General features: G+C 40.2%; 1 protein-coding gene and 1 non-coding gene across 9 annotated transcripts in view; both read right to left on the bottom strand.

Annotated features, from left to right (window-relative positions):
* The window catches only part of EPB41L5 (erythrocyte membrane protein band 4.1 like 5), a 131,779-nt gene that overhangs the window by 26,905 nt on the left and 80,698 nt on the right, over positions 1-24,176 (bottom strand). For all 8 annotated transcript variants that reach the window (XM_024759166.1, XM_024759167.1, XM_024759168.1 and 5 more), the window contains 2 exons: positions 7,261-7,412; positions 5,082-5,179 (listed from right to left, as the gene is read on the bottom strand). In XM_024759166.1, the coding sequence (XP_024614934.1) occupies positions 5,082-5,179; positions 7,261-7,412 (250 nt within the window). The remainder of the gene's footprint in view (positions 1-5,081; positions 5,180-7,260; positions 7,413-24,176) is intronic.
* LOC112409215 (U4 spliceosomal RNA) lies at positions 12,173-12,313 on the bottom strand. Its single transcript, XR_003005128.1, has one exon. It is a non-coding gene; the product is annotated as a U4 spliceosomal RNA (small nuclear RNA).

The raw sequence follows: 24,176 nt of genomic DNA, 5'->3' as shown, positions 1-24,176 counted from the left end.
ACCCAAAAAAAAAAAAAAAAAAAAAAAAAAAAAAATTATTCTTTAAAAAACTGGCACCTGGGACTTCCCTGGTTGTCCAGTGGTTAAGACTGTGCTTCCACTGCAGGGGGCGGGGGTTCGATCCCTTGGTTGAGGAACTAAGATCCCACATGCTGCACAGTGCAGCCATAAAATAAAAATTAAAAATTTTTTAAATTAAAAAAATTAAAAACCTGCACCAACAATATTAGTATAATATTAGTAACTATTCTTTAAGCTGAAAATGTCAAGAGGTAGCAGAATACGCCATCCCCAAATATGCCACTTTGGGGCATATTATTTTGAGCTGAAGGCAATTGAGAAGAAGCAGATAGAAGAAACGTTCTGTCCTTACCCTATATGCCTAAAAGCAGAACGGACACTTACAAAGGAGTCCCTCCTTCCCTCTCTACCAGGAAGGACAAATGTTAATCCCTGCAAACAACTCAAACCCTTACCATGAAAAGCAAGGACTTAAAGCTGTATAACAAGCCTTACTGCTGTTTACCCCGCCTTTCCATGTATTCTCCACCAACTACACCTTTCTTCTTTCTGACTTCAGCTGAAGATGGTATTTGGCTGCAATTCTAAGCCACCTCTGAGAGTTACTCATTCTTCCCTGGTATTTCTCATCTATACCTGAGATACACATATCAATAAACTTCTGTTTTTCTCTTGTTAATCTGTCTTTTGAAACAGAGGTCTCAGCCAAGAACTGAGAATGGTAGAGGAGGAAATTATTTTTCTCCCCTACAGCAATTACTGTCAAATAGGAAATATTTGCCTTTGCATTTGTAAAAGTATCATTTCTATTTACTACTTACATAATACACAACAGCTCACAGATCCCTGGACAAGGGTGACCTTTGCATGCCTAATATCTGAAGACTTCCCCAAAGGGAAGTCACACCCATCACCACACCTTCTGTGTCCAAATTGAGGGTAGAGGGAAAGAAAGTAACCACTTACAGAACCAGACTATCAATAAAACGTTTGGAATCACTTGTGTCAGGGACAAAATGGAGACGGTCAACAGGGGCACACAAAGGACACTTAACCTAACCTTGCACAGAACGTACAGCTCTTCCTCAGAGGTCAGCAGAAGACCCCAGCCAAGCCCCACACACCAAGTCCGTCCAAGCCCGCTCTGGGCTTCCTGTTCCCCTAACTCAACTACTCTGATCCAAATAAGAAAGAAGACCACTAGGCAACCAAGTAGCTGAAAAAAACAAAAACCTTCTGCATTTCTCCCATAAAATCCCTATTAATCTGTCAGCAACTTGGAACTTACTGCTCCCACAGTCTTGCGTTTCCAGGCTTACAGGTCAAAATCCTTGCAATAAGTTCATCTTTTTGCTTTGTTTTATTCAGAGTGCAGGTTTTGGGTTTTGCTATACTTTTTGGTTATACCCTATTAAGGTTCGGATACAAAGAAAATTAAAAGCGTAAAAACGACAAAGATTATTCCAAATCTTGTGTGGTAGCAACCTGCTGCTAGATTACATTCCCAACAAGAGAAGGACAACCTGCAGGCCAAACCTGACCCACACCTGCTGTAGTAAGTAAACCTGATGGGAACACGGCCACCCCCAGGCCCAGTGGCTGCTCTCCTGCCACAGTGGCAGAGTCGAGTACAATGACAGAGACTGTACGGCAGCCTAGACTAAACTATTTACTGACCTTTTAAGGAAACAGGCTGCCAACCTGTGGTCAAGAGAACAGTCATCGTGCCTGACTTTTAATACTTTCCCTAAAAAGATGAGCGTTTAAAGACCATGCCTTCACTGTGCCCCGATCCCACTAACAAACGCAGGTTAGGTTTTGTTACTTTAAGCATTCTGTAAAATTTTCTGATCAAGGAACAAGAAAAAAATGATTCTTGAAATGAAATTTGAAGATAAAGAAAATTCTGGAACTGTCTCAAGTAATTAAGAAGAAGAAGGTAACTCAAAAATCTGTACATCTTGACACAGCATAAGCCCTAAAGGACTTCCAACACAAGGTCAGGCAGACACTGTGAACACATTTCCAACACGAGGAGGCCCCAAGGAATGGGAGAGTCCCCACAATGACACTGGGAGTCATCAGTGTCAGCATCCCCAGGTGGAAAGAACGCGTGCCTCACGCCTCCACCAAAAATCCAAAGAGCTGATTAAGTTAGTCTTAGCCTGAGGAACTTCCCACGCTGGGGAACCTGCTGCTTCCTAAGGCATCCTGTTCAATTTGCAGGTACGTTAGGACACGTTTTCCTACACCGAGGTGAAATCTGCATAACTCTATCATTCTCGCTGACCCTAACTCTTCTCTGAGGCTACTAAAAATCAAGTCACTTTACTTCCTGTGTCACAGCATACACAGCTCTTCAGATAATCCTGAGTTACTGATCCTCCGCCGTAACTGTGTCTCAAGATCCCTCACCATACTTTCTCAAACCCCTTTCGTTTGCCTAAGTTGCTTTTCTCTCTCTCACTTTTTCATACTGTGGTTGGATCCCCCCTTTCAAGCCCTTTCAGTTAATACAACAGAGACGTTGCAGCAGCCACACTTCACACTCCGCTTACAGATTCTCAAACATTTTTCACACATGCTTGTTACATTCTACCTCCCGACCCTAATCCTACACTTGTGTCAGACTTGGCATAATATATATTCTTAAATCCAAACCATCACTCCAGCCTGTCAAGGTCTTCGTGGATCCTGATTTTTGTCTTTCAAACTGTACTTCCCAGCTGTTACCAACTGAAAATTCCATTAGCATAGGAGATCTGCGGTATTTCTATGGGTGAGACAGGTCCAAGTTTCCAGAGGGCCAAGATTTTGTCATTCTTCTGTGGATTCCCTGCAATACTTATTATTTTATATCTGATAAAAAGTAAACAATAAACAGGTTTGTAGGACTGTATCAACAGTGTACGGTTCTCAAGTGACCCTACCAACCCTGGGTGACGCAGGTCCGACGGGGAGGAGAGAGCTCTAAAGTGGCTTCTCAAGACACGAGCTTGCAGTCCACTCTGCTGTCAGTAGTAGCACTAGTCCGAGCCTCACGATTCTGTGGCTGGCTTAGAGCTTCTCAGTTACCCAATTCTTAGAGCTAATCATCCGACAGCTGACACTTGGTTTTAGAACAATATATTTTATTTACAATAGGCTTTTCATCCTAAAATTACTTTACTCAGTAAAGCTGATATTGACATTAATTTCTTACGTTTCCTTAAGCAAACATTAACTGTTGATGGCAGAGGTAGAGAAATCAGATAAAATGTTGCTGCCATATCAGCAAAGGATGTTGCAGCCATCAAGCCACCACATTATAGCTGCCTGACAGTGAGCCCTGAGGGAACTCAGGACCGAAACAAATGGGCTGCCCACTGTCAAGTTCATCTAGCACAGCCACTGCAGCTCCCTCCCCCAACACGGTGCACCCTGAGGGGACTCAGGATGGAAAAGCACAGGATCTTGGCCCCAGATAGCTGAGGTACATATCAAAAGAATGATTTCAGTGAGCCCAGACTCTTGCATCTTCCCATATATAGAAAAGCACTAAATTCCTTAACGTGAGATGCCTGGTTTTCTTTTTTTTTTTTTGCGGTACGCGGGCCTCTCACCGCCGCGGCCTCTCCCGTTGCGAAGCACAGGCTCCGGACATGCAGGCTTAGCGGCCATGGCTCACGGGCCCAGCCGCTCCGCGGCATGGGGGATCTTCCCGGACCGGGGCACGAACCTGCGTCCCCTGCATCAGCATGCGGACTCCCAACCAATGCGCCACCAGGGAAGCCCCCAGGTTTTCTTTTATTAACAGTAATCTTTTGATGTTCCCACTACCTGGTCTTTGTTGCAAAAACTCCTATAGATCCTCCCCCGCCTCTTTGGAGCCGTCCCTCAGAGCTATCTCAGATGCTGTGCCCCAGGCTCAAAGTACTAAGAAAGTCCACCAAATAACACATATCTCTCAACTTTTAGGTTGTGCTTTTTTTTCAGTCGACAGACTTGTACACAGCACTAGCTGAAGAGTTATTAACTAGTCTGATATCCCTTATTTATTAGGACAGTACTGAATTCTTTGTTATTCCTGCCTGGCACTGAGTAAGCCCTCTCTAAGTATTAGCTATTATTTTCCTAGCTATGTGAGAGCTAAAATACTCCTTGATGGCATACCATTCACCTAACCCACTCTCTTACTCCCTGTCCTATCTTAAACCCACATTTGTACTCATTTTCCCAAGGCTTCACAACGAATTTAATAGATCCTCTGGTTGAGAGGCTCAGTTACATTATAGCAAAGTGTGCTCCCCACCTTCACAACCCAGCCAGGGTCTACCTGGCTTCTTTCTTCTTTACGATCACTCCAGGCCTCCACCAAATTTTTGTCAGATTAATTGTCAACTATCTAAAGCTTGCATCTAAAGCTTTCAATTAACCCTTCTGTCTCTGACCCCGCATTCCCCTATCTTACAGAGTCAGCAGAAAAAAATGACAATGTGAAGGAAACAGACCAATATAATTGAAAAATACTGAGGGGTCAAAAACAGGAAAGACTTTCTGAAATTCAATCAGCTTCTAAAAGACATTTCTAAGAAAAAACATAATAGAAGGAAAAAAAAAAAAAGACTTGGATTCAAAAGAACAATCTTCACAATGGCTACATAAGAAAGAAGGACATCACTCTGTGCTCCATCCTGGTCTCTGAGGAATCCCAGCTAGTGGTCCAGGGATGAAAGAGCTGCAAGTCAGATGTTCCCCTTCCCTCTTTAAAACCAAACCAAAACAAAATTCATTCAACAGGGATGGCTGGGCTGAACAAAAATGAAAGTTTAATAACCATATCACTTTTGACTGTGTTTAAAAAAAACTTGCGATGACCTTATAGGTCTTAACGTTAATGCCCATGTTTCCTCCTGCACATCCACGAATTTCACCTTTGTAAATGGTAAAACAGGTTTATAAGCGTTCAGCACAGACAGATTTCCCAGTGAAAGAAAAGAAAAAGTAATGGCTTTTGATGGAAATGATTTCTCAGAGGTCTGGAGCTGTGTGACAGGCAAACAAAGGAGGACTCTGAATACCTGGTTGCTGATGTTAACGTCCCTGTTGGGATGACTGGCTGGCAAAGGACCACTTTCCATTTCAAGGTGTTTGAGCTTCTCTGAGACATCTTTTAATGCTGAAAAAAAACGGGAAAACAGCCGCTTAGTCTGACAGGCTGTCACAGCCGTGGAAGGGTGAAGACTTAGGCTTTCTCCACACTCCTCAACATCAGTTACCATCAATTACAGGTAATAACCCAGATCACTACGGAACAGATATTCCATCACCAAGAAACTCTCCATTAATTTGATTAAGAGCTAACCTAAATAGGAACATCACCCTGTGTCTGCTCTGCTGGATGTGGAATCCCCATGGCATGTGTGGCTAAGAAAGCTCACAGTCATGAGAGTAGAGGAAAAGGCACAGAGCACCTGTGACACGGCCTTCCTTCCTAGGTACAACCCAAGCTCCCCCCTGCAAAGCTCAGCACTCGGCTGTTTCCTTTCCTTGGCCCTGACTACACACAGCCTACAACTAAACTTACGTGGAGCAAACTGATGGAGGACACACATTTATGCACTCGCTGACTCAACCTATTACATACTGGTGACGTCAGGTGTGATGAAGAACAAGCGTTTTAGCTTCACTACATGCAAAACACATTGCACATAAAATCCTCCAACCACTGAAAGATGATACATTAAAGACAATTTAGCTTTAAATGAGTTCTATTTAACAACTGTTAGTTGTATTAATCTTATTTTGCAGGGACCAATTTGGTGGGAGTTTGAAATTTTACATTGTCCACTTGACAAAGAAGCTGTTGAATGCCTAATAATTTCTATATAATCAGGTAGAAGAAGGAAGGGGAAAACTATGAAATCATTTGCTCTTGGTCAAAGGGATCTTCCAAAAGTGTCCATCAGTTAATTCTGTACATCTTTCTCTTGGCTATACATTAGAATAAGATGTGGAATTTTTAAGAAATACTGATTCCCAGAGCTGACCCTAGAACAATGATATCAGATTTCTGAATGTAGTTTTCTGGTATTGGTAGTTTTTAAAATTCTCCAGGTGATTCTTCTTTAAAATAAATTTACTTATTTATTTTTGGCTGCATTGGGTCTTCGTTTCTGCGTGCGGGGGCTACTCTTCGTTGCGGTGCGCGGGCTTCTCACTGCGGTGGCTTCTCTTGTTCCAGAGCACTGGCTCCAGGCGTGTGGGCTTCAGTAGTTGTGGCGCGTGGGCTCAGTAGTTGTGCCTCGTGGGCTCTAGAGCGCAGGCTCAGTAGTTGTGGCACACGGGCTTAGTTATTCCGCGGCACGTGGGATCTTCCTGGAACCCGTGTCTCCTGCACTGGCAGGCGGATTCTTAACCACTGCATCACCAGGGAAGCCCCAGAACAAATTTTTAATTCCAGTTACCAGCAGTACTTCAGCATGTTCTATGAAGCAGAAGCACTGTGCAACTTTTCGTTAATGCTTCTTTCTAAATTACTAAATACTATTGCTGTATTCTACACTCCTCAGAGACAACAGCATACTCACTGGCAATTTCCAATAAGTTGTTTAAAGAGAGTGTCTTAATTTTAGCAACAAATCAAAATTGGCAAGAGCCACATAAACATAAGCTGCTTTTAAATGAACACACACTGAGATTCAACAGAAAGCTCCTGTTTAAAGACAGTTTATGCTTTAATATCAAATCAAACTCACAAGTATACAGAAATTTTCAATGTGCAACTTACTGTTTCCTTTTAACCTTCTAAAAACTTAAGGAAGGCAGCATTCCTTCTGGATTATTTATGTTCGTGGGTCTGGGCAACAACAGCCCTCATTAATAACAAAATACTATCTGTGAACTAATGGAATGTCCAAACATTCATTCAATCCTGTGCCCTAGATCTCTAAGGAAACTTTTTACTCTTAATTTTCACTCAAGAAACAAAGTAAAAAGCAAATTTGAAAATTCAAAAATGTTTAAGAACTTATAAATGATACAAATGTTTAATGGTCTCAATTATGTGATCTTAAATATTTCAATGGACCCTTAAGCCAAAAAGGCAAGAAGGCATAACTATTCTACAGTAACATTTCAAATCCAACCACTGCATAAAATATTCTTAGAGGAACTGCCTTAAACAGCTCATTTCAAAGGCGGGCAGACTAGGGCGATGCCAGTGATGTTACACAGAACGTTTAGTTACTCCTCACTCACCTTCCAGCCCCTCTAATCCAGCCTGCCTGGTGGCTGTGCTCACTTCACCTGGGGCTTGGGACATGGCCATGGTGTCAGGTGCCCCAACTACATCATCAATGGTTGTTTCCAGTAAGTCTGGACTATCTAGCAAATCAATCTTCAGAGGCAAGCTATAAAGGTAACAGAAAACTTAATTAAACCAAGAAGTTTATCAGGAAAAGAATTTTAAATACTAACAAAAATCTCTGCTGGAAAAATAATTCATTTAATAGTTTGGATCCCAAGTAGTTTATTCATCTGTCAAAACCCTCTGGGCAGATTCTCTTCCATCCAAGATGGAGTAAAAGGAACTGAATTTAGCTTCCCAGCTGAAATAACCTAAGGGGAAAACAAACAATTTTCAAGAGTAAGACCTCAAAGAACAGAAGGCAGTGATCCTGAGCTTTGGAAAACAAATGAGGAGCCCTGTGCTTGACCTGAGGGGAGTCCCTGGGCCGGGGTGCAGAGAGAGTGCAGTGTGGCAGAGCACAGAGGCCTCCCTTGGCTGACAGCGCAGGGAGACCAAGGCAAGCCAGAGTTCACAGCACAGGCTACCAGACAGAAGAGAGCAGCCCTGCAAGGAGAGAATCCTACAGGTCTGCAGGTCCCCTCAAGTATGCAGGAGAGCACTGACCAGGGAACATGTGTAAGGAAACTCCCTGAGGCTGGGAAAGAACTAGTGGCACTCACAGTCTGCCACAGTGCCCCCTCCACAGACAGCATGTAAAAACATGTAATTCAAGGGCATTTAGTATTAGGAAGGTCCTGCCTCTGTAGTAGAGAATAATTAACCCAGACTGACCATGGCAACAAACCCACTTAACACATCATAAAAGACCTGAAAGGATCAAACTGCTTCCAAGTAACTTAACTGCATCCCAAGACAAAGCTCAAGAAGACTGAGAGGAAGACCAAATGATCTGGCATCCAACAAAGTAAATTTCACATGTCAGGCACCCAGTCAAAGACTGTCAGGAATGCAAGAAGGCAGAAAAAGACATCTCATACTAAAGAGAATAATCAGTCAAGAGAAACTGACACAGATACTAGAATTAGCAGACAAAGACACATAGTTATTGTAACTGTATTCCATATCCTCAAAACTTAAGCAGAAACTAGAAGATACAAAAAAGACCCAAACCAAACTTCTAGAGATGGAAACCACAATATCTGAGATGAAAAATATACTGGATGAGATGGACAGCAGATTAGATTTTAGAAAAGATACTGAACTGAATGGCATAGCAATAGAAACTATCCAAAATAAAAGACACAGGGAAAAAGGAAATCTGCCAAATTAAAAGAATGTCAGTTATTCTTTGTGGGACAACTTCAAGCAACCTACTGTATGAATAACTGGAGTCCCACAGTGCGGGTGGGACAGAACAAATATCTGAAGAAAACAATGGCTGATGTGTTTACAAATCCGATGAAAACTATAAACCCACAGATCCAAGAATTTCAGGAAACCCTAAACACAAGAAACATGAAGAAAACGACACCAAAGCATATCGTAACCACACTGTTTAAAGCCAATGATGAAAAGAAAAACTTAAAAGCAGCCAAAACATTGTATGTTCAAAGGAGTAAGATAAGGATGACAGCAAGCCAAAGCAATCTTTTATTTTATTTTTTTATCATTAACCTATTTTATATATATTAGTGTATATTATAAGGTTAAAGCAATCTTGAGAAAGAAAAACGAAGCTGGAAGAATCAGGCTCCCTGACTTCAGACTATACTACAAAGCTATAGTCATCAAAACAGTACGGTAGTGGTATAAAAATAGAAATATAGATCAAGGGAACAGGATAGAAAGCCCAGAAATAAACCCTATGGTCAATTAACCTAAAACAAAGGAGGCAAGAGTACACAATGGTGGAAAGACAGTTTCTTCAACAAATATTGCTGGGAAAACTGGACAGCTACATGTACAAAACTGAAATTAGATAATTCTTTAACACCATACACAAAAATAAGCTCAAAATGGATTAAAGACCTAAATGTGAGACCGGACACTATAAAACTCCTAGAGGAAAACACAGGAAGAACACTCTCTGACATAAATCACAGCAATATCTTTTTTGATCTGTCTCCCAGAGTGATGGAAATAAAAACAAAAATAAACAAATGGAACCTAATTAAACTCAAAAGCTTTTGCACAGCAAAGGAAACCATAAACAAAATGAAAAGACAACCCACAGGTTGGGAGAAAATATTTGCAAATGATGTGACCAAAAAGGGATTAGTCTCCAAAATTTACAAACATCTCAAGAGGCTTAATATCATCAAAAAAAAACAACCCAATCAAAAAATGGGCAGAAGACTTAAATAGACACTTCTCCAAAGAAGACACACAGATGGCCAAGAGGCACATGAAAAGATGTTCAACATCGCTAATTATTAGAGAAATGCAAATCAAAACTACAATGAGGTATCACCTCACACCAGTCAAAATGGCTATCATCAAAAAATCCACAAACAATATAAATGCTGGAGAGGGTGTGGAGAAAAGGGAACCCTCTTGCGCTGCTGGTGGGAATGTAAATTGATACAGCCACTATGGAGAACTACCATACGACCCAGCAATCCCACTACTGGGAATATATCCAGAAAAAAAAGTGGTCTGAAAGGATACATGCACCCCAATGTTCACTGCAGCACTGTTTACAACAGCGAATACATGGAAGAAACCTAAATATCCATCAGCAGAGGAGTGGATAAAGAAGATGTACATATATACAATGGAATATTACTCAGCCATTAAAAAGAATGAAATAATGCCATTTGCAGCAACATGGATGGACCTAGAGATTGTCATACTGAGTGAAGTCAGACAGAGAAAGAGAAATATCGTATGATACCCCTTATATTTAGAATCTAAAAGGAAATGATACAAATGAACTTATTTACAAAAACAGAAAGAGACTCACAGATTTGGAGAATAAAGGGAGGTTACCAGGGGGGAAGGATAGGGGGAAGAGACAGTTAGGGAGTATGGGACTGACGTGTACACACTGCTATATTTAAAATGGATAACCAACAAGGACCCACTGTATAGCACAGGGGACTCTGATCAATGTTATGTGGTAGCCTGGATGGAAGGGGACTTTGTGGGGAGAATGGATACATGTATATGTATGGCTGAGTTGCTTGCTGTGCACCTGAAACTATCACAACATTGTTAATCAGCTATATTCCAATATAAAATAAAAAGTTTAAAAAAGAAAAAAGGATGACAGCAGATTTCTTATCAGAAATAATGCAAACTAGAGGACAGTGGAGGAGTATCTTAAAAGCGCTGAAAGAAAGAAGCGTATCAACCCAAATTTTATATCCAGCCAAAAAGCTTTCAAAAATAAAGGAAAATCTATGTATATACCAACTAAAAGTGAAAACAAACATCCACACAAAAATGTATACACAAATGTTCATGGCACCATTATTCATAACAGCCAAAAACATGGAACAACCCAAATGCCCATCAACTGAGGAATAGATAAATAAAATGTGGTATATCCACAGAGTGGCATAATAACCAGCAATAAAAGGAGTGAAGTACTGATACATGCTAGGACCCTTGAAAACATAATGCTAAGGGGAAAAAGCCAGACACAAAATACCACATATCGTATGAGTCCATCTGTATGAAATGTCCAGAAGAGGCAAATCCACAGACGCAGAAAGTAGATCTGTGGTTGCCAGGGGCTGGAGAAGAAAGGGGACTGACTGCTGTGGTGTAAGGTCTGAAGTTAAGATTCAACAGTACGGGCTGCCTGCACATCCCTGAGCCTCATGGGGCCCCAAAGGCCCAACCACCATGAGTTTCCCGCCTTTCACCAGATATGCCCTCCCAGTGAAAAAGGTCCCCCTCAACTGTACCAGCCCCATCCTACCATGTTCCTAATCCCACAAGCTTCACTTCTCTGCCAGCCCGTGAAACTGTTCAGACGAGCCAATCACGTCCCCTCATGGGAACCAGGGTGGCTCATTCTCATGTCCTTATAAAGCCTGCCTCCCAAAGTCCATGTTTGTCCACTCTGCTCCCAAGCACAACACGTACGAGGCCCCTCTCTTGTGGGGTTTCCTCCTCCCCTGAGCCACGAGTATGTGTCTAATAAACTGCTGTTTGTCTCACCTGTCCAGGGCTGGGCGTTGTGTGTTGGCCATCTTGTAGTATTTAGGGTGGGGGATCCCTCCCTCACCAAAAGTGTGAATAGGGGAGGAGCAGAACAACTAATAATGGGGATGGGGTTTCTTTGGGGGAGGGGTAAAACTATTCTAAAGTAAAACTGTAATAAAGGTGGCACAATTCTATCAATGTGCTAAAAACACTGAATTGTCCACTTTGAATATGTAAATGGTATGGTATGTGAATTATATCTTAATAAAGAAAAAAAGAAAGACAAATAAAAGGAATTCATGACAAAAAGACCAGCACTAAAAATTGCTAAAGGAAGACCTACAGGCAGAAGTAAAACAAACAACGTATTGTGGGGTATAAAACACAGATGGAAATAAAATGCTTGACAAATGACAGTACAAAGCCTGGGAGGGGAGAAATGGAAGTACACTACTGTAAAGTCTTATACGACACATGAAATGGTATAATATCCCGTGAGAGCAGACTGTGATAAGTGAAAGTTGTATAGGCTAAAGTAACAATTAAAGTGAAAAAAAAAATCCAAAGAGTTACAGCTAAGGAGTAAGAAGAGGATATAAATGGAATTTTTAAAAAAACACCTGATTAATGAAAACAAGAAAGAGAGGAGGATGGGAACAAGAAACATATGGGACAAATAGGAAACAAATAGCAGGATGATAGACACAATCATATCAATAATCGTATTAAAAGGAAGTAGTATAAACATACCATTAAAAAAAAATTCAGTCTCTGTAGAGACTGTCAAAAATTGCCAGTGCTGACTGTATTTCAAGTCATCATGGCAGGGTATTCGGAAGAGTTTTCAATTAGCAATAATCATGCCTCAGATAAACCTCATTGGCTATAATACTGCCACTGTGCAAAGCTGAAACATACCAATTTTCAGATGCAGAGACTGTCAGTTAAGATTTAAAAAGCAAAACCGAATTATGTGCTGCATACATGAAACACAATTTAAATATGAAGAAACAAATTAACAAAGATTAAAAATAAAAACAGAAAAAGATACACCATGCTAACACTTGTCAAAAGAAAGCTACAGTGAATATACTGATATCAAAGTAGAGTTCAGAGCAAAGAATAGTACTTAAAATGAAGATGATCATTTCATAAGGATAAGGGGGTCATTTAATCAAGAGAATATAACATTCCTAAATATTTATGAACTTAATGACGGAGCTTCAAAATACATGAAGCCAAAACTGAAAGAACTGCAAAGAGTAATAGATCAATTATGGGTGGAGATTTCAATACCCTTCTTTCAATAAGTGCCAGAACAGAAAATCAGCAAGGGTACAGTAGATTTGAACAGCACTAACCACCAACTTTACCTAATTGACATTCAGAGAATACTCCATCAAAACATCAAAACACATGTTCTTCTCAAGTGCATACAGAACAATCACTCAGACAATATTCTGGGCCATAAAACAAGAGTCAATAAATTCAAAAGGACTCAAATCATACAAAATATGTGTGTTCTTTGACCAGAATATAACTAAATTAGAAATCCAAAACAGAAAGCTCCTTGAAAAATCCCCAAATATTTGGAAACTATGTAATGCACTTCTAAATAACCCATGGATCAAAAAACATATGAGGGACTTCCCCAGTGGTGCAGTGGTTAAGAATCCACCTGCCAATGCAGGGGACACGAGTTCGATCCCTGGTCTAGGAAGATCCCACATGCCGTGGAGCAACTAAGCCCACACGCCACAACTACTGAGCCTGTGTGCCACAACTACTGAGCCCGAGTGCCACAACTACTGAAGCCCATGTGCCTGGAGCCCATGCTCCACAACAAGAGAAGTCACTGCAATGAGAAGGCTGCGCACCACAATGAAGAGTAGCCCCCTGCTCACCGCAACTAGAGAAAGCCCGCGCACAGCAACGAAGACCCAACGCAGCCCCCCAAAAATAAAAATAAATAAAATAAATTTATTTTAAAAAAAAGATATGAAAAGGAAATTTAGAAAAGAATTTTGAACTATGAAAACGAAAGCACAACATATCCAAATTTGTAGGATGCCACTAAAGCAATAGTTAGAGGAATACTTATAACATTAAACATCTATATTATGGGGCTTCCCTGGTGGCGCAGTGGCTGAAAGTCCGCCTGCTGATGCAGGGGACACGGGTTCGTGCCCTGGTCTGGGAGGATCCCACATGCTGCGGAGCGGCTGGGCCTGTGGACCATGGCCGTTGGGCCTGTGCGTCCGGAGCCTGTGCTCCGCAACGGGAGAGGCCACAGCAGTGAGAGGCCCGCGTACCACAAAAAAAAAGGAACACATCCATATTAGGCAAGAAGAAAGTTTTCAAATCAATGACCTCAGCTTATACCTTGATAAACTAGAAAAAGAGCAAATTAAATGCAAAGGAAGTGGAAGGCAGGAAATAATAAAGATAAAAGGGAAAAATAATAGAAAAAATGAATTAAACTGAGAGCTAGTTCTTTGAGAAGCTCAATATAATTAATAACTTCTAGCTAGACTGATAAAAAGAGAGAATACATATTTACAATATCAAGAGTCGGAAGAGTGACATCACTACAGACATTACAGATGCTAATATTGTATAAGAGAATATTATTAACTTTATGCCAATAAATTCAATGACTTAGATGATATGCAAACATTTCTTGAAAGACACAAACTACCACTAGCTCACTAGGAAAACAGAAAATCTGAATAGACACAGAAAAGTAAAGAAATTGAATCAGTAATTTAACATCTTCTCACAAAGAGAAGCTCAGGCCCAGAGGACCTCCCTGGTAAATTCTATCAAATATTTAAAAGAAGAAATAATTCCAATCTTCAACAAACTATTTCACAAATAGAGGAAAGACAACATTCTCCAACTCATTCTATGAGCCCAGTATTACCCTGATACTGGAGCCATTCCAAATACATAACAAAAAATCAAGCAAGAAATAAAAAGGACTGTCCACCATGACCAGGTGGGATTTATCATAGGAATGCAAAGTTGGTTTAATGTTTCAAAATCAATTAATGTAAGACTACATTTTAATAAAAGAAAACATGATCATCTCAATAGATACGGGAAAAGCATTTGACAAAATCCAACAACACTCATGGCAAAAACTCTCAACAAAGAATAGATGGAACATCTTCAATCTGATAAAGGGAATCTACAAAAAAATCAACAGTGAACATCATATTTAATGATGGATGACTGAATTATTTCTCCTCTAAGTCAGAAACATAACAAGGATGTCCACCCTGACCACTTCTATTCAACAATATACTGGAGGTTCTAAAAAGTGCAATAAGAAAAAAAAGGCAAAGAACAGAAAAGTAAAGTAAATTAAGGGCCCAAATTAGAAAGGAAGAGGTTTTTATGTGCAGATGATAGAATCCTATACAAAGAAAAGCAAATGGAATCCACAAAATCCTACTAGAAAGTAATAAACGAGTTCAGCAAGGTTGCAGGTGCAAAAATCAATTATGTCTATACACTAGCAACAAGTAACAGAAAACTGACATTAAAACAATTCCATTCACAATAGCATCAAAAAGAATAACAACAGGGGAATTTCCTGGTGGTTCAGTGGGGTAAAGAATCCTTCCAATGCAGGGGACACAGGTTCAATCCCTGGTCGGTGAACTAAGATCCCCCATGCTGTGGGGCAACTAAGCCCACATGCCACAACTACTGAGAGAAAACCTGTACGCCAGAACAAAGAGCCTGTGCTGCAACAAAAGATCCCACGTGCCTCAATGAAGACCTCACATGCCGCAACTAAGACCCGATGCAGCCAAAGAAAAAAATAAACAAAATAAATATTTAAGAAAAAAGAATAGCAACAGGAATAAATTTAATAAAGGATATGCAGGACTTGTACAGTTAAAACTATAATAAATGAAGGAGATCTAAATAAGTGGCAAGACGTTTCATGTTCATGGGCTGAACACTTAATATTGTATTGTCAAGATGACAATCCTACACAAACTGATCTACAAATTCAATGCATTCACTATCAAAATCCCAGCAGGCTTTTTTGTAGAAATGGACAAACCAATCCTAAAATTTATATAAAATTCAAAGGAGCTAGAATACCCAAATGCATTCTGAAAAAGAACAAAGTTGGAGGATACATGCTACCTGATTTCAAAACTTGCTATAAAGCCACAGTAATCAGGACAGTGTGGTATTGGCACAAAAATAGTTAGGTAAATCAAAAGAACGAAATTGAGAGTCCAGAATTCCTTACGTTTATGGTTGATTTTTGCCAAAACAAACCAACGGAAAAAAGGATAGACTTTCAACAAATGGTGGCAAGACAACTAGAAATACATGCAAAAATATGAATTTAGACGCTAACCTTACACCATATATAAAAGTGAAATCAAAATGAATAACAGGGACTTCCCTGGTGGTCCAGTGGTAAACAATGTGCCTTCCAATGCAGGGACATGGGTTCGATCCCTGGTTAGGGAACTAAGATCCCACATGCCGCGGGGCAACTAAGCTGGCGCGCCACTACTACTGAGCTCGCGCGCCTCAACTAGAGCCTGTGTGCAGCAAACTACAGAGCCCACGCGCTCTGGAACCCGCACGCCACAACTAGAGAGAGAAAACCTGCATGCCACAACTAAAGAGAAGCCCACACACTACAACGAAGAGCCTGTGCACCACAACAAAAGATCCCACGTGTCTCAATGAAGACCTCGCATGCCACAACTAGGACGTGATGCAGCCAAAAATGAAATAAATAAATAAATCTTTTAAGAAATGAATAATAGACTGAAACGTTAACAGCTAAAACTGTAAATATTTGAAGAAAACATGGGGGAAAGAAATCTCTGTGATTTGGGGTTGGCAAAATGTTCTGAGATATGATACCAAAGGTACCATCCATAAAATAAAAAGTTGGTAAGTTGGACTACATCACAATGAAATGCTTGAGTTTCTAAAAAACACTAATATGAAAACGAAAAGAGGGCTTCCCTGGTGGCGCAGTGGTTGAGAGTCCGCCTGCCGATGCAGGGGACGCGGGTTCGTGCCCTGGTCCGGGAGGATCCCGCATGCTGCGGAGTGGCCGGGCCCGTGAGCCATGGCCGCTGAACCTGTGCATCCGGAGCCCGTGAGCCCGTGCTCCGCAACACGAGAGGCCACAGCAGTGAGAGGCCCGAGTACGGCAAAAAAAAAAAAAAAAAAAAAAAACAAAACCGAAAAGAGAAGTTACAGATTAAGAGAACACTTTTGCAAATCATGTGTTGATAAGGGACTGGTTTCCAAACTACACAAAGAACTCTCAATGTTAAAAAGACAACCCACATAAAAATGGGCAAAAGGTCCAAATAGACACATCTCCAGAAACGATCTATAAATAGCTGACAAGCACATGAAAAGATGCTCAATATCACTAGCCCTCAGGAAAATGCAAATCAAACCCGCAATGAAATCCCGTTATTCACCCTCCACAACAGCTATAATCAAAAAGGCAGAAAATAACAAGCATTGGAGAGGGTGTGGGGACCTGGAACACTCGTTATTTCTGCTCTGGAAACCAGTCTGCCAATTTCGTGGAAAGTTAAATTTAAGTTCACCACGCAACCCAGCAATTTTCCCCCTAGGAGTCTATCCAAGAGAACCCGTACCTTACGTCCACACTGAGACATGAACAGGAATATCCATAACATTATTCAGAGCCAGAACATGGAAACACTGCAAATGTCCAACAACTGGTGAATGGATAAACAAAATGTGCTATATCCATAAACTGTCTTGCTATTCAGCAACTGAAAGGAGCACACTAGGATACGTGGACGAACCTCAAAAACATTCTGCTAGGTGAAAGAAGCCAGACATGAAACCTTGTATACTGTGTGACTCCATTCATATAAAATGTATAGAAAAGTCCAATTTATAAAGACTGAACTTTTGGGGATGATGAAAATGTTCTAAAACTAGATTGTGGTGACTACTGTATGATTTTATACATTTCTAAAAATCATGGAATTACAGTAAGTGAATTTCATAATATGTAAAAATATTTAAAAATATGTAAAAATAAACTTGCTTTAAAAATCTTATTCAAATTTAGGGTATCAAAACTAGAAAGTAACAATCTAGTTCAACAAAGTTACAAGATCAATATACAAGAATCAACTGTTCACCCATATCCATTCAATGAACAACAGGAAAATGAAATTAAGAAAACAATTCCATCTAGAAACCCAATGTATTCTATTTTAACTTTCAACACAATTCATCTGCTGTGGCAAAGCTCAAAGGTCGTAGACACACTGAGTTAGGCAGAAGGAAAGAAAATGCCTCTGTGCCATGCTTTCCTACAGGAATGAAGGCCATATTTTAATTATATACCCTGTGTCTGGGACCCAAATAAGAAATAAATTATTTTGAAAACTGTTAAAAGGAATAGTAAGAACCAAAAAAGAACACTTCCTTGTTAGTCAAGAGATCTGTGTCCCATAGAGAACAGACTGGTGGTTGCCAAGGTCGGGGCAGGGGAGAGGGTTGGACAGGGAGTTCAGGGTTGACAGATGCAAACTACTATTATACAGAGAACAGATAAACAACAAGGTTCTACAGTAGAGCACAGGGAACTATATTCAATATCCTGTGATAAACCACAATGGAAAAGAATATGAAAGAATGTGTGTGTGTGTGTACACACATACATATATGTGTATATATATATATATATATATATATGAGTTACACTGCTGTACAGCAAAAATTAACACGACACTGTAATTCAACTATACTTCAATAAAATATAAATTAAAAAAAAATAAAGAGAGGGCAGACACCAGAAGGAAGAAGAATTATAATCCTGCAGCCTGTGGAACAAAAACCACATTCACAGAAAGATAGACAAGATGAAAAGGCAGAGGGCTATGTACCGGATGAAGGAACAAGATAAAACCCCAGAAAAACAACTAAATAAAGTGGAGATAGGCAACCTTCCAGAAAAAGAATAAAGAATAATGAAAGCGAAGAGGATCCAGGACCTTGGAAAAAGAATGGAGGCAAAGATTGAGAAGATGCAAGAAATGTGAAACAAAGACCTAGAAGAATTAAAGAACAAACAAACAGAGATAAACAATACAATAACTGAAAAGAAACCTACACTAGAAGGAATCAATAGCAGAATAACTGAGGCAGAAGAACAGATAGGTGACCTGGAAGACAGAATGGTGGAATTCACTGCTGCAGAACAGAATAAAGAAAAAAGAATGAAAAGAAATGAAGACAGCCTAAGAGACCTCTGGGACAACATTAAACACAACATTAGCATTATAGGGGTTCCAGAAGGAGAAGAGAGAGAGAAAGGACCTGAGACAATATTTGAAGAGATTATAGTCGAAAACTTCCCTAACATGGGAAAGGAAACAGCCACACAAGTCCAGGAAGCAGAGAGAGTCCCAGGCAGGATAAACCGAAGGAGAAACATGCCGAGACACACAGTAATCAAACTGGCAAAAATTAAAGACAAAGAAAAATTATTGAAAGCAGCAAGGGAAAAACGACAAATAACATACAAGGGAACTCCCATAAGGTTAACAGCTATTTCTCAGCAGAAAGTCTACAAGCCAGAAGGGAGTGGCATGACATATTTAAACTGATGAAAGGGAAGAACCTACAACGAAGATTACTCTACCAGGCAAGGATCTCATTCAGATTCGATGAAGAAATCTAAAGCTTTACAGACAAGCAAAAGCTATACGAATTCAGCTCTACAACAAATGCTAAAGGAACTTCTCTAAGTGGGAAACACAAGAGAAGAAAAGGACCTACAAAAAAAAAAAAAAAAACCATAACAATTAAGAGAAGAGTAACAGGGACATACATATCGATAATTACCTTAAACGTGAATGGATTAAATGCTCCAACCAAAAGACACAGGCTCACTGAATGGATACAAAAACAAGACCCATATATATACCGTCTAAAAGGGACCCACTTCAGACCCCTAGGGACACATACAGACTGCAAGTGAGGGGATGGAAAAAGATATTCCATGCAAATGGAAATCAAAAGGAAGCTGGAGTAGCAATACTCATATCAGGTAAAATAGATTTTAAAATAAAGAATGTTACCAGAGACAAGGAAGGACACTATATAATGATCAAAGGGTCAATCCAAGAAGAAGATATAACAATTATAAATATATATGCACCCAACAAAGGAGCACCTCAATACATAACACAACTGCTAACAGCTATAAAAGGGAAAATCAACAGTAACACAATAATAGTGGGGGACTTTAACACCTCACTTACACCAATGGACAGATCATCCAAACAGAAAATTAATAAGGAAACACAAGCTTTAAATGACACAACAGACCAGATAGATTTAATTGATTATTTATAGGACATTCCAACCAAAAAATCATTTATGATAAAAACTCTCCAGAAAGTGGGCACAGAGGAAACCTACCTCAACATAATAAAGCCCATGTATGACAAACTGACAGCAAACATCATTCTCAATGGTGAAAAACTGAAAGCATTTCCTCTAAGATCAGGAACAAGACAAGGATGTCCACTCTCCCCACTATTATTCAACATAGTTTTGGAAGTCCTAGCCACAGCAATCAGAGAAGAAAAAGAAATAAAAGGAATACAAATTGGAAAAGAAGAAGTAAAACTGTCAGTGTTTCCAGATGACATGATACTATACATACTAATGGTACAGATGAACTGGTTTGCAGCGCAGAAATAGAGACACAGATGTAGACAACAAACGTATGGACACCAAGGGGGAAAAGTGGTGGGGGAGGGGTGGTGGTGTGATGAACTGGGAGATTGGGATTGACATATATATACTAATATGTATAAAGTGGATAACTAATAAGATCCTGCTGTATACAAAAATAAAATTCAAAAATTCAAAAAAAAGGACACAGGCAGGCTGCCTTCCCCAAGCTGTTCTTGCCAGCACTTCTAATTGAGCAGTTTAACTATTGTTTCTCCCCTTGTTCATTCTTTCTTGTCACACAGGTACATTGGCCCCCAGCTGCCTACCCACTATGGCTCTATGTGACATCAGTTTCTGCCCCTTTTTCTTTTATCCCCTATATCCATATCCATTATATAATTGCCGGCCTGTCTGTCTATCTGTCTGTCTATCTATCTATCTTTCAGGGGGACAAAAGGAATGCAGCTCCAAACCTTCTATTTGCGAGTTCCTATCAGGACTGATAATATTTTTCCCTTAGAAATTATAATGACGGCATCATGGACAAAATCAGTTTGATTCTCCAAGCATTAAATGCTAGCTACTATTGTAAGAGTATTAACTCTGCAAAGGGCAGTTATATTTAAGATTATTTAAGAACAAAGAGTTTGGCAAGCCTGCAGTGGCAGGGAGCTGTGTGCTTGTTTTGGGCATTTGCCATTTTAACAGACTGAGAAATAAACCCACTTTTTAAAGGGAAAAACTATTTACCATCTGCAGTTCATTAATATCAGGCAGGGAAAATCTGTCGTTCACACACATTTGAGATGCAGTTGGCAGATTCTCCTCTACAGAGGGTTTCATCCGCAGTGACTGAGACTGAAACACCCTGCCTGGTGTGATACGTGATATGGTGAACCAACCACTCAGCTTCTACTTGGTGTAAAATGTTAGTATCTTGGGAGCAGTATCTGCTCATTTTTTTCTTGTGACAAAAGTCTGAGTATCGGTGATATAAGAACTGGTATGGTTGTAGATAAAATGAAAGAAATAAATCAATCAAAATGTACCAAAAAAAAAAAAAAAAGAGATCTATGTCCTAGTCCTATCTCTATACAACTTTAAACAAGTTACTTTACCTTGGTTTTCAAAATATGTTCTACAGAGCCCAAAGGATTCCACAGACTTCTACAACTTACATAAAAAGTGGAAAAGGTGGTAGAGTTTTGGTTTCCCCATGGTAACTTTTTTTATGGGCTTTTATTTGGAATTCCCAGATAAGTTTAATTAGATGGGTTTCTTAGCCAAAACTCATTTGGAAACCACTGGAGTAAAGGCACTTCGGCAATTTTTCCATCTTTAACACTATAAAAATCTACTGATGTAAAACCATCTCATCAGCTCATTTTCAATCCTTTTTGCACTGGTCCAATTGTCATCCTTCCTAAGTGTGAATCAGTACAACTTGTGAGCCTTTAAGAAAAAAAAAGGATAAGAACATCAAAAGAAGAGACGGTACTGGGGATGAGAGGAGATGAAACAAAAGTGGCAGAACACTGGAGCTTGTTGAAGGTGGTTGATGAGAATGCTGTGGTTCACCATATGTTGTACCTTTATATAATTCTGAAATTTTCATCAAAAATTAAAAAAAATATGGATACCAATATTTTTGGACAAAACATGAGAACTGGTGGAAGTTCATATCCTGCGGTCCTAATATGGACACATGACAGAACATTTCCTTTAAACTATACCTCATGTGTCTTAGTCCATTCAGTCTACTTTAACAGAAATACCATAGACTGGGTGGCTTATTAACAACGCAACTTTATTCCTCCCAGTTCCAGAGGCTGCCAAGTCTTGCTGGCAGTTATGGTGTCTGGTGAGGGCCTTCTTTTTAGTTCACAGACGGCTGTCTTTCTGCTGTGCCCTCACATGGCAGAAGGAATGATGGAGTTGTCTGGGGTCCCTTTTATAAGGGCACTAATCCTATTCATAAGGGCTTAATCCACCTTCATAAAATCACCTCCCAAAGGTCTCACACCTCCAAACACCGTCACATTGGGGATTAGCTCTCACACGTATGAATTTGGGGGGGGGGACAAACTCAGTCCACAGTGTTCAAAAATAAGATTAAAAACTTCACGTATCAGAAATGAAACAGAAGTCCATACATAAAAGAATGCTGAATTGTCTCAGAATTTCTGAAGAACAATGGTTAAAAAGTGACCAAATTCATATGCTGAAGTCCTCATGCCCCCTACCTCAGACTGGGATCTCACTTGGAAACAGGATAGCTGCAAATGTAATCAGTTAAGTCAGAATGAGACCATACTGGAGTAGGGTAGGCACTTAATCCAATACGACTGATGTCCTTATAAAGGGGGAAATATGGACACAGATACATACCCACGAAGGCCATGGGAAGATGAAGGCAGAGACCAGGTGATGCTTCTGCAACCCAGCCCGCCAGCAAAGCACCAGAGGCCAAGGGAGAGGCATGGAACAGAACCTCTCAGAGCCCTCAGAAGAAAGCATCCTGCCTACCAGCCTGCCAGCAAAGCACCAGAGGCCAGGGGAGAGGCATGGAACAGAACCCTCTCAGAGCCCTCAGAAGGAAGCATCCTGCCTACACCCTGATCTCTTGGACTTCTGGCCTCTAGAACCGTGAGACAAAATTTCTGTTGTTTCCCAGCTGTAACGGCAGTCCTAGGAAACTAACATATCTCCCATTCTAAAGATCTGAGTGGGACTTACTAAAAAGAACCTTAGCGCACCGCATTATCCAGGCCATAAAGGAAAAGACAAGAGGTTCAAAGGGACGTTCTGCAAGAGTATTCAGAGGACAAGAGAGCACTGACTTTTCTCTTTCTTTCCCCAGGACAGCAGTGGAGTGCAAAATCACATCGAGTACTGGAGGCTCTCACAGAACCTGTGAAAGAGGGGGATGGCATCTTACTTTGGGGGTGGGGTGGGGTGGGGACTACTGAGCATTAGAAACTACAGGGCCCACGTTAGGTGCAGCACTGGGAGAGCACTTAGGAAAATGTGACGCATGAACCCTAAGTTTGGGAGTATATGTAAACACATCTCCCATGTAGGGAAGGGCGCTCCTTGGCACGGAGAGGTCCAAACTGCACGAGCTGACAGGGGCTTGCCTTAATAACCTGGGGGCAAAGCCAGCAGATGGACAAGCTACATTTACAGTGTTTGGCAGGGCCAAGAATGCACAGATTCCCAGAGGCCAAATTTGGAATAAGTCACACATCAAAATCAGTAACAGGAGTGGATGAGAATACGTTTTTAAAAATCCATGAGCCTACTAGTAACAAATTATTTCCTTTAAAGATGAGAGGAAAGAGGAAAGCTCTCGTCTACAGAAGAATGCCACCTAGTATTTGTAGAAAGGGCAGAACTGCAAAGTCACCATATTGTAAGTACCAAAGTAATAATAATTGATTCAGGTAAAAATTATCAATGGATGCTAAAACCACAAGATAAAAGACTTTAGGGAATAGGATGTCCACTCAGTCTTAAAATGACACTCCACAGATTAAAAGGGAAAAAGGTACTTTTACAGAGAAATCTGGTGGACATCGCCTTAACCAAAGCATTAGTAAAAGTGTTTAATTTGAATCTAATCATAAGACAACAATCACACAAATCTAAGTGGAGAGGTATTCCGCAAGGAAACCGGCACAGACTCTAAAATATGTCACCGTCACGAAAGGCGAAAAGGGCTGGGGATGTCTTCATGAGTAAAGAAGCATGAAAAACTAATTGCAATGTTGATTGGATCCTCAATCAGGCAGGAAAAACAGCTATAGAAGACATCTATTGAAACATCTGGAAAAATCTGAGTATGGACTAGAAGATAATAGTGTTATAACAATGTTCAAATTTCTGAGTGTAATAAATGCATTACCCACAAGACTGTCCTTGATTTTTGGAGATACATGCAAAGAGAAGTATTAAGGGATACAGTAATATAATGTCTGCACTGTGATCCTCAATTAGTTCAGTGAAGAAAGAAATCAATGTCAGCCCATAGGCAAAATAT

This window comes from Neophocaena asiaeorientalis, unplaced genomic scaffold (assembly GCF_003031525.2).
Source record: "Neophocaena asiaeorientalis asiaeorientalis breed wild unplaced genomic scaffold, Neophocaena_asiaeorientalis_V1.1 scaffold593, whole genome shotgun sequence".
Classification (NCBI taxonomy): domain Eukaryota; kingdom Metazoa; phylum Chordata; class Mammalia; order Artiodactyla; family Phocoenidae; genus Neophocaena; species Neophocaena asiaeorientalis.
This window is presented reverse-complemented; position numbering and strand designations above follow the sequence as displayed.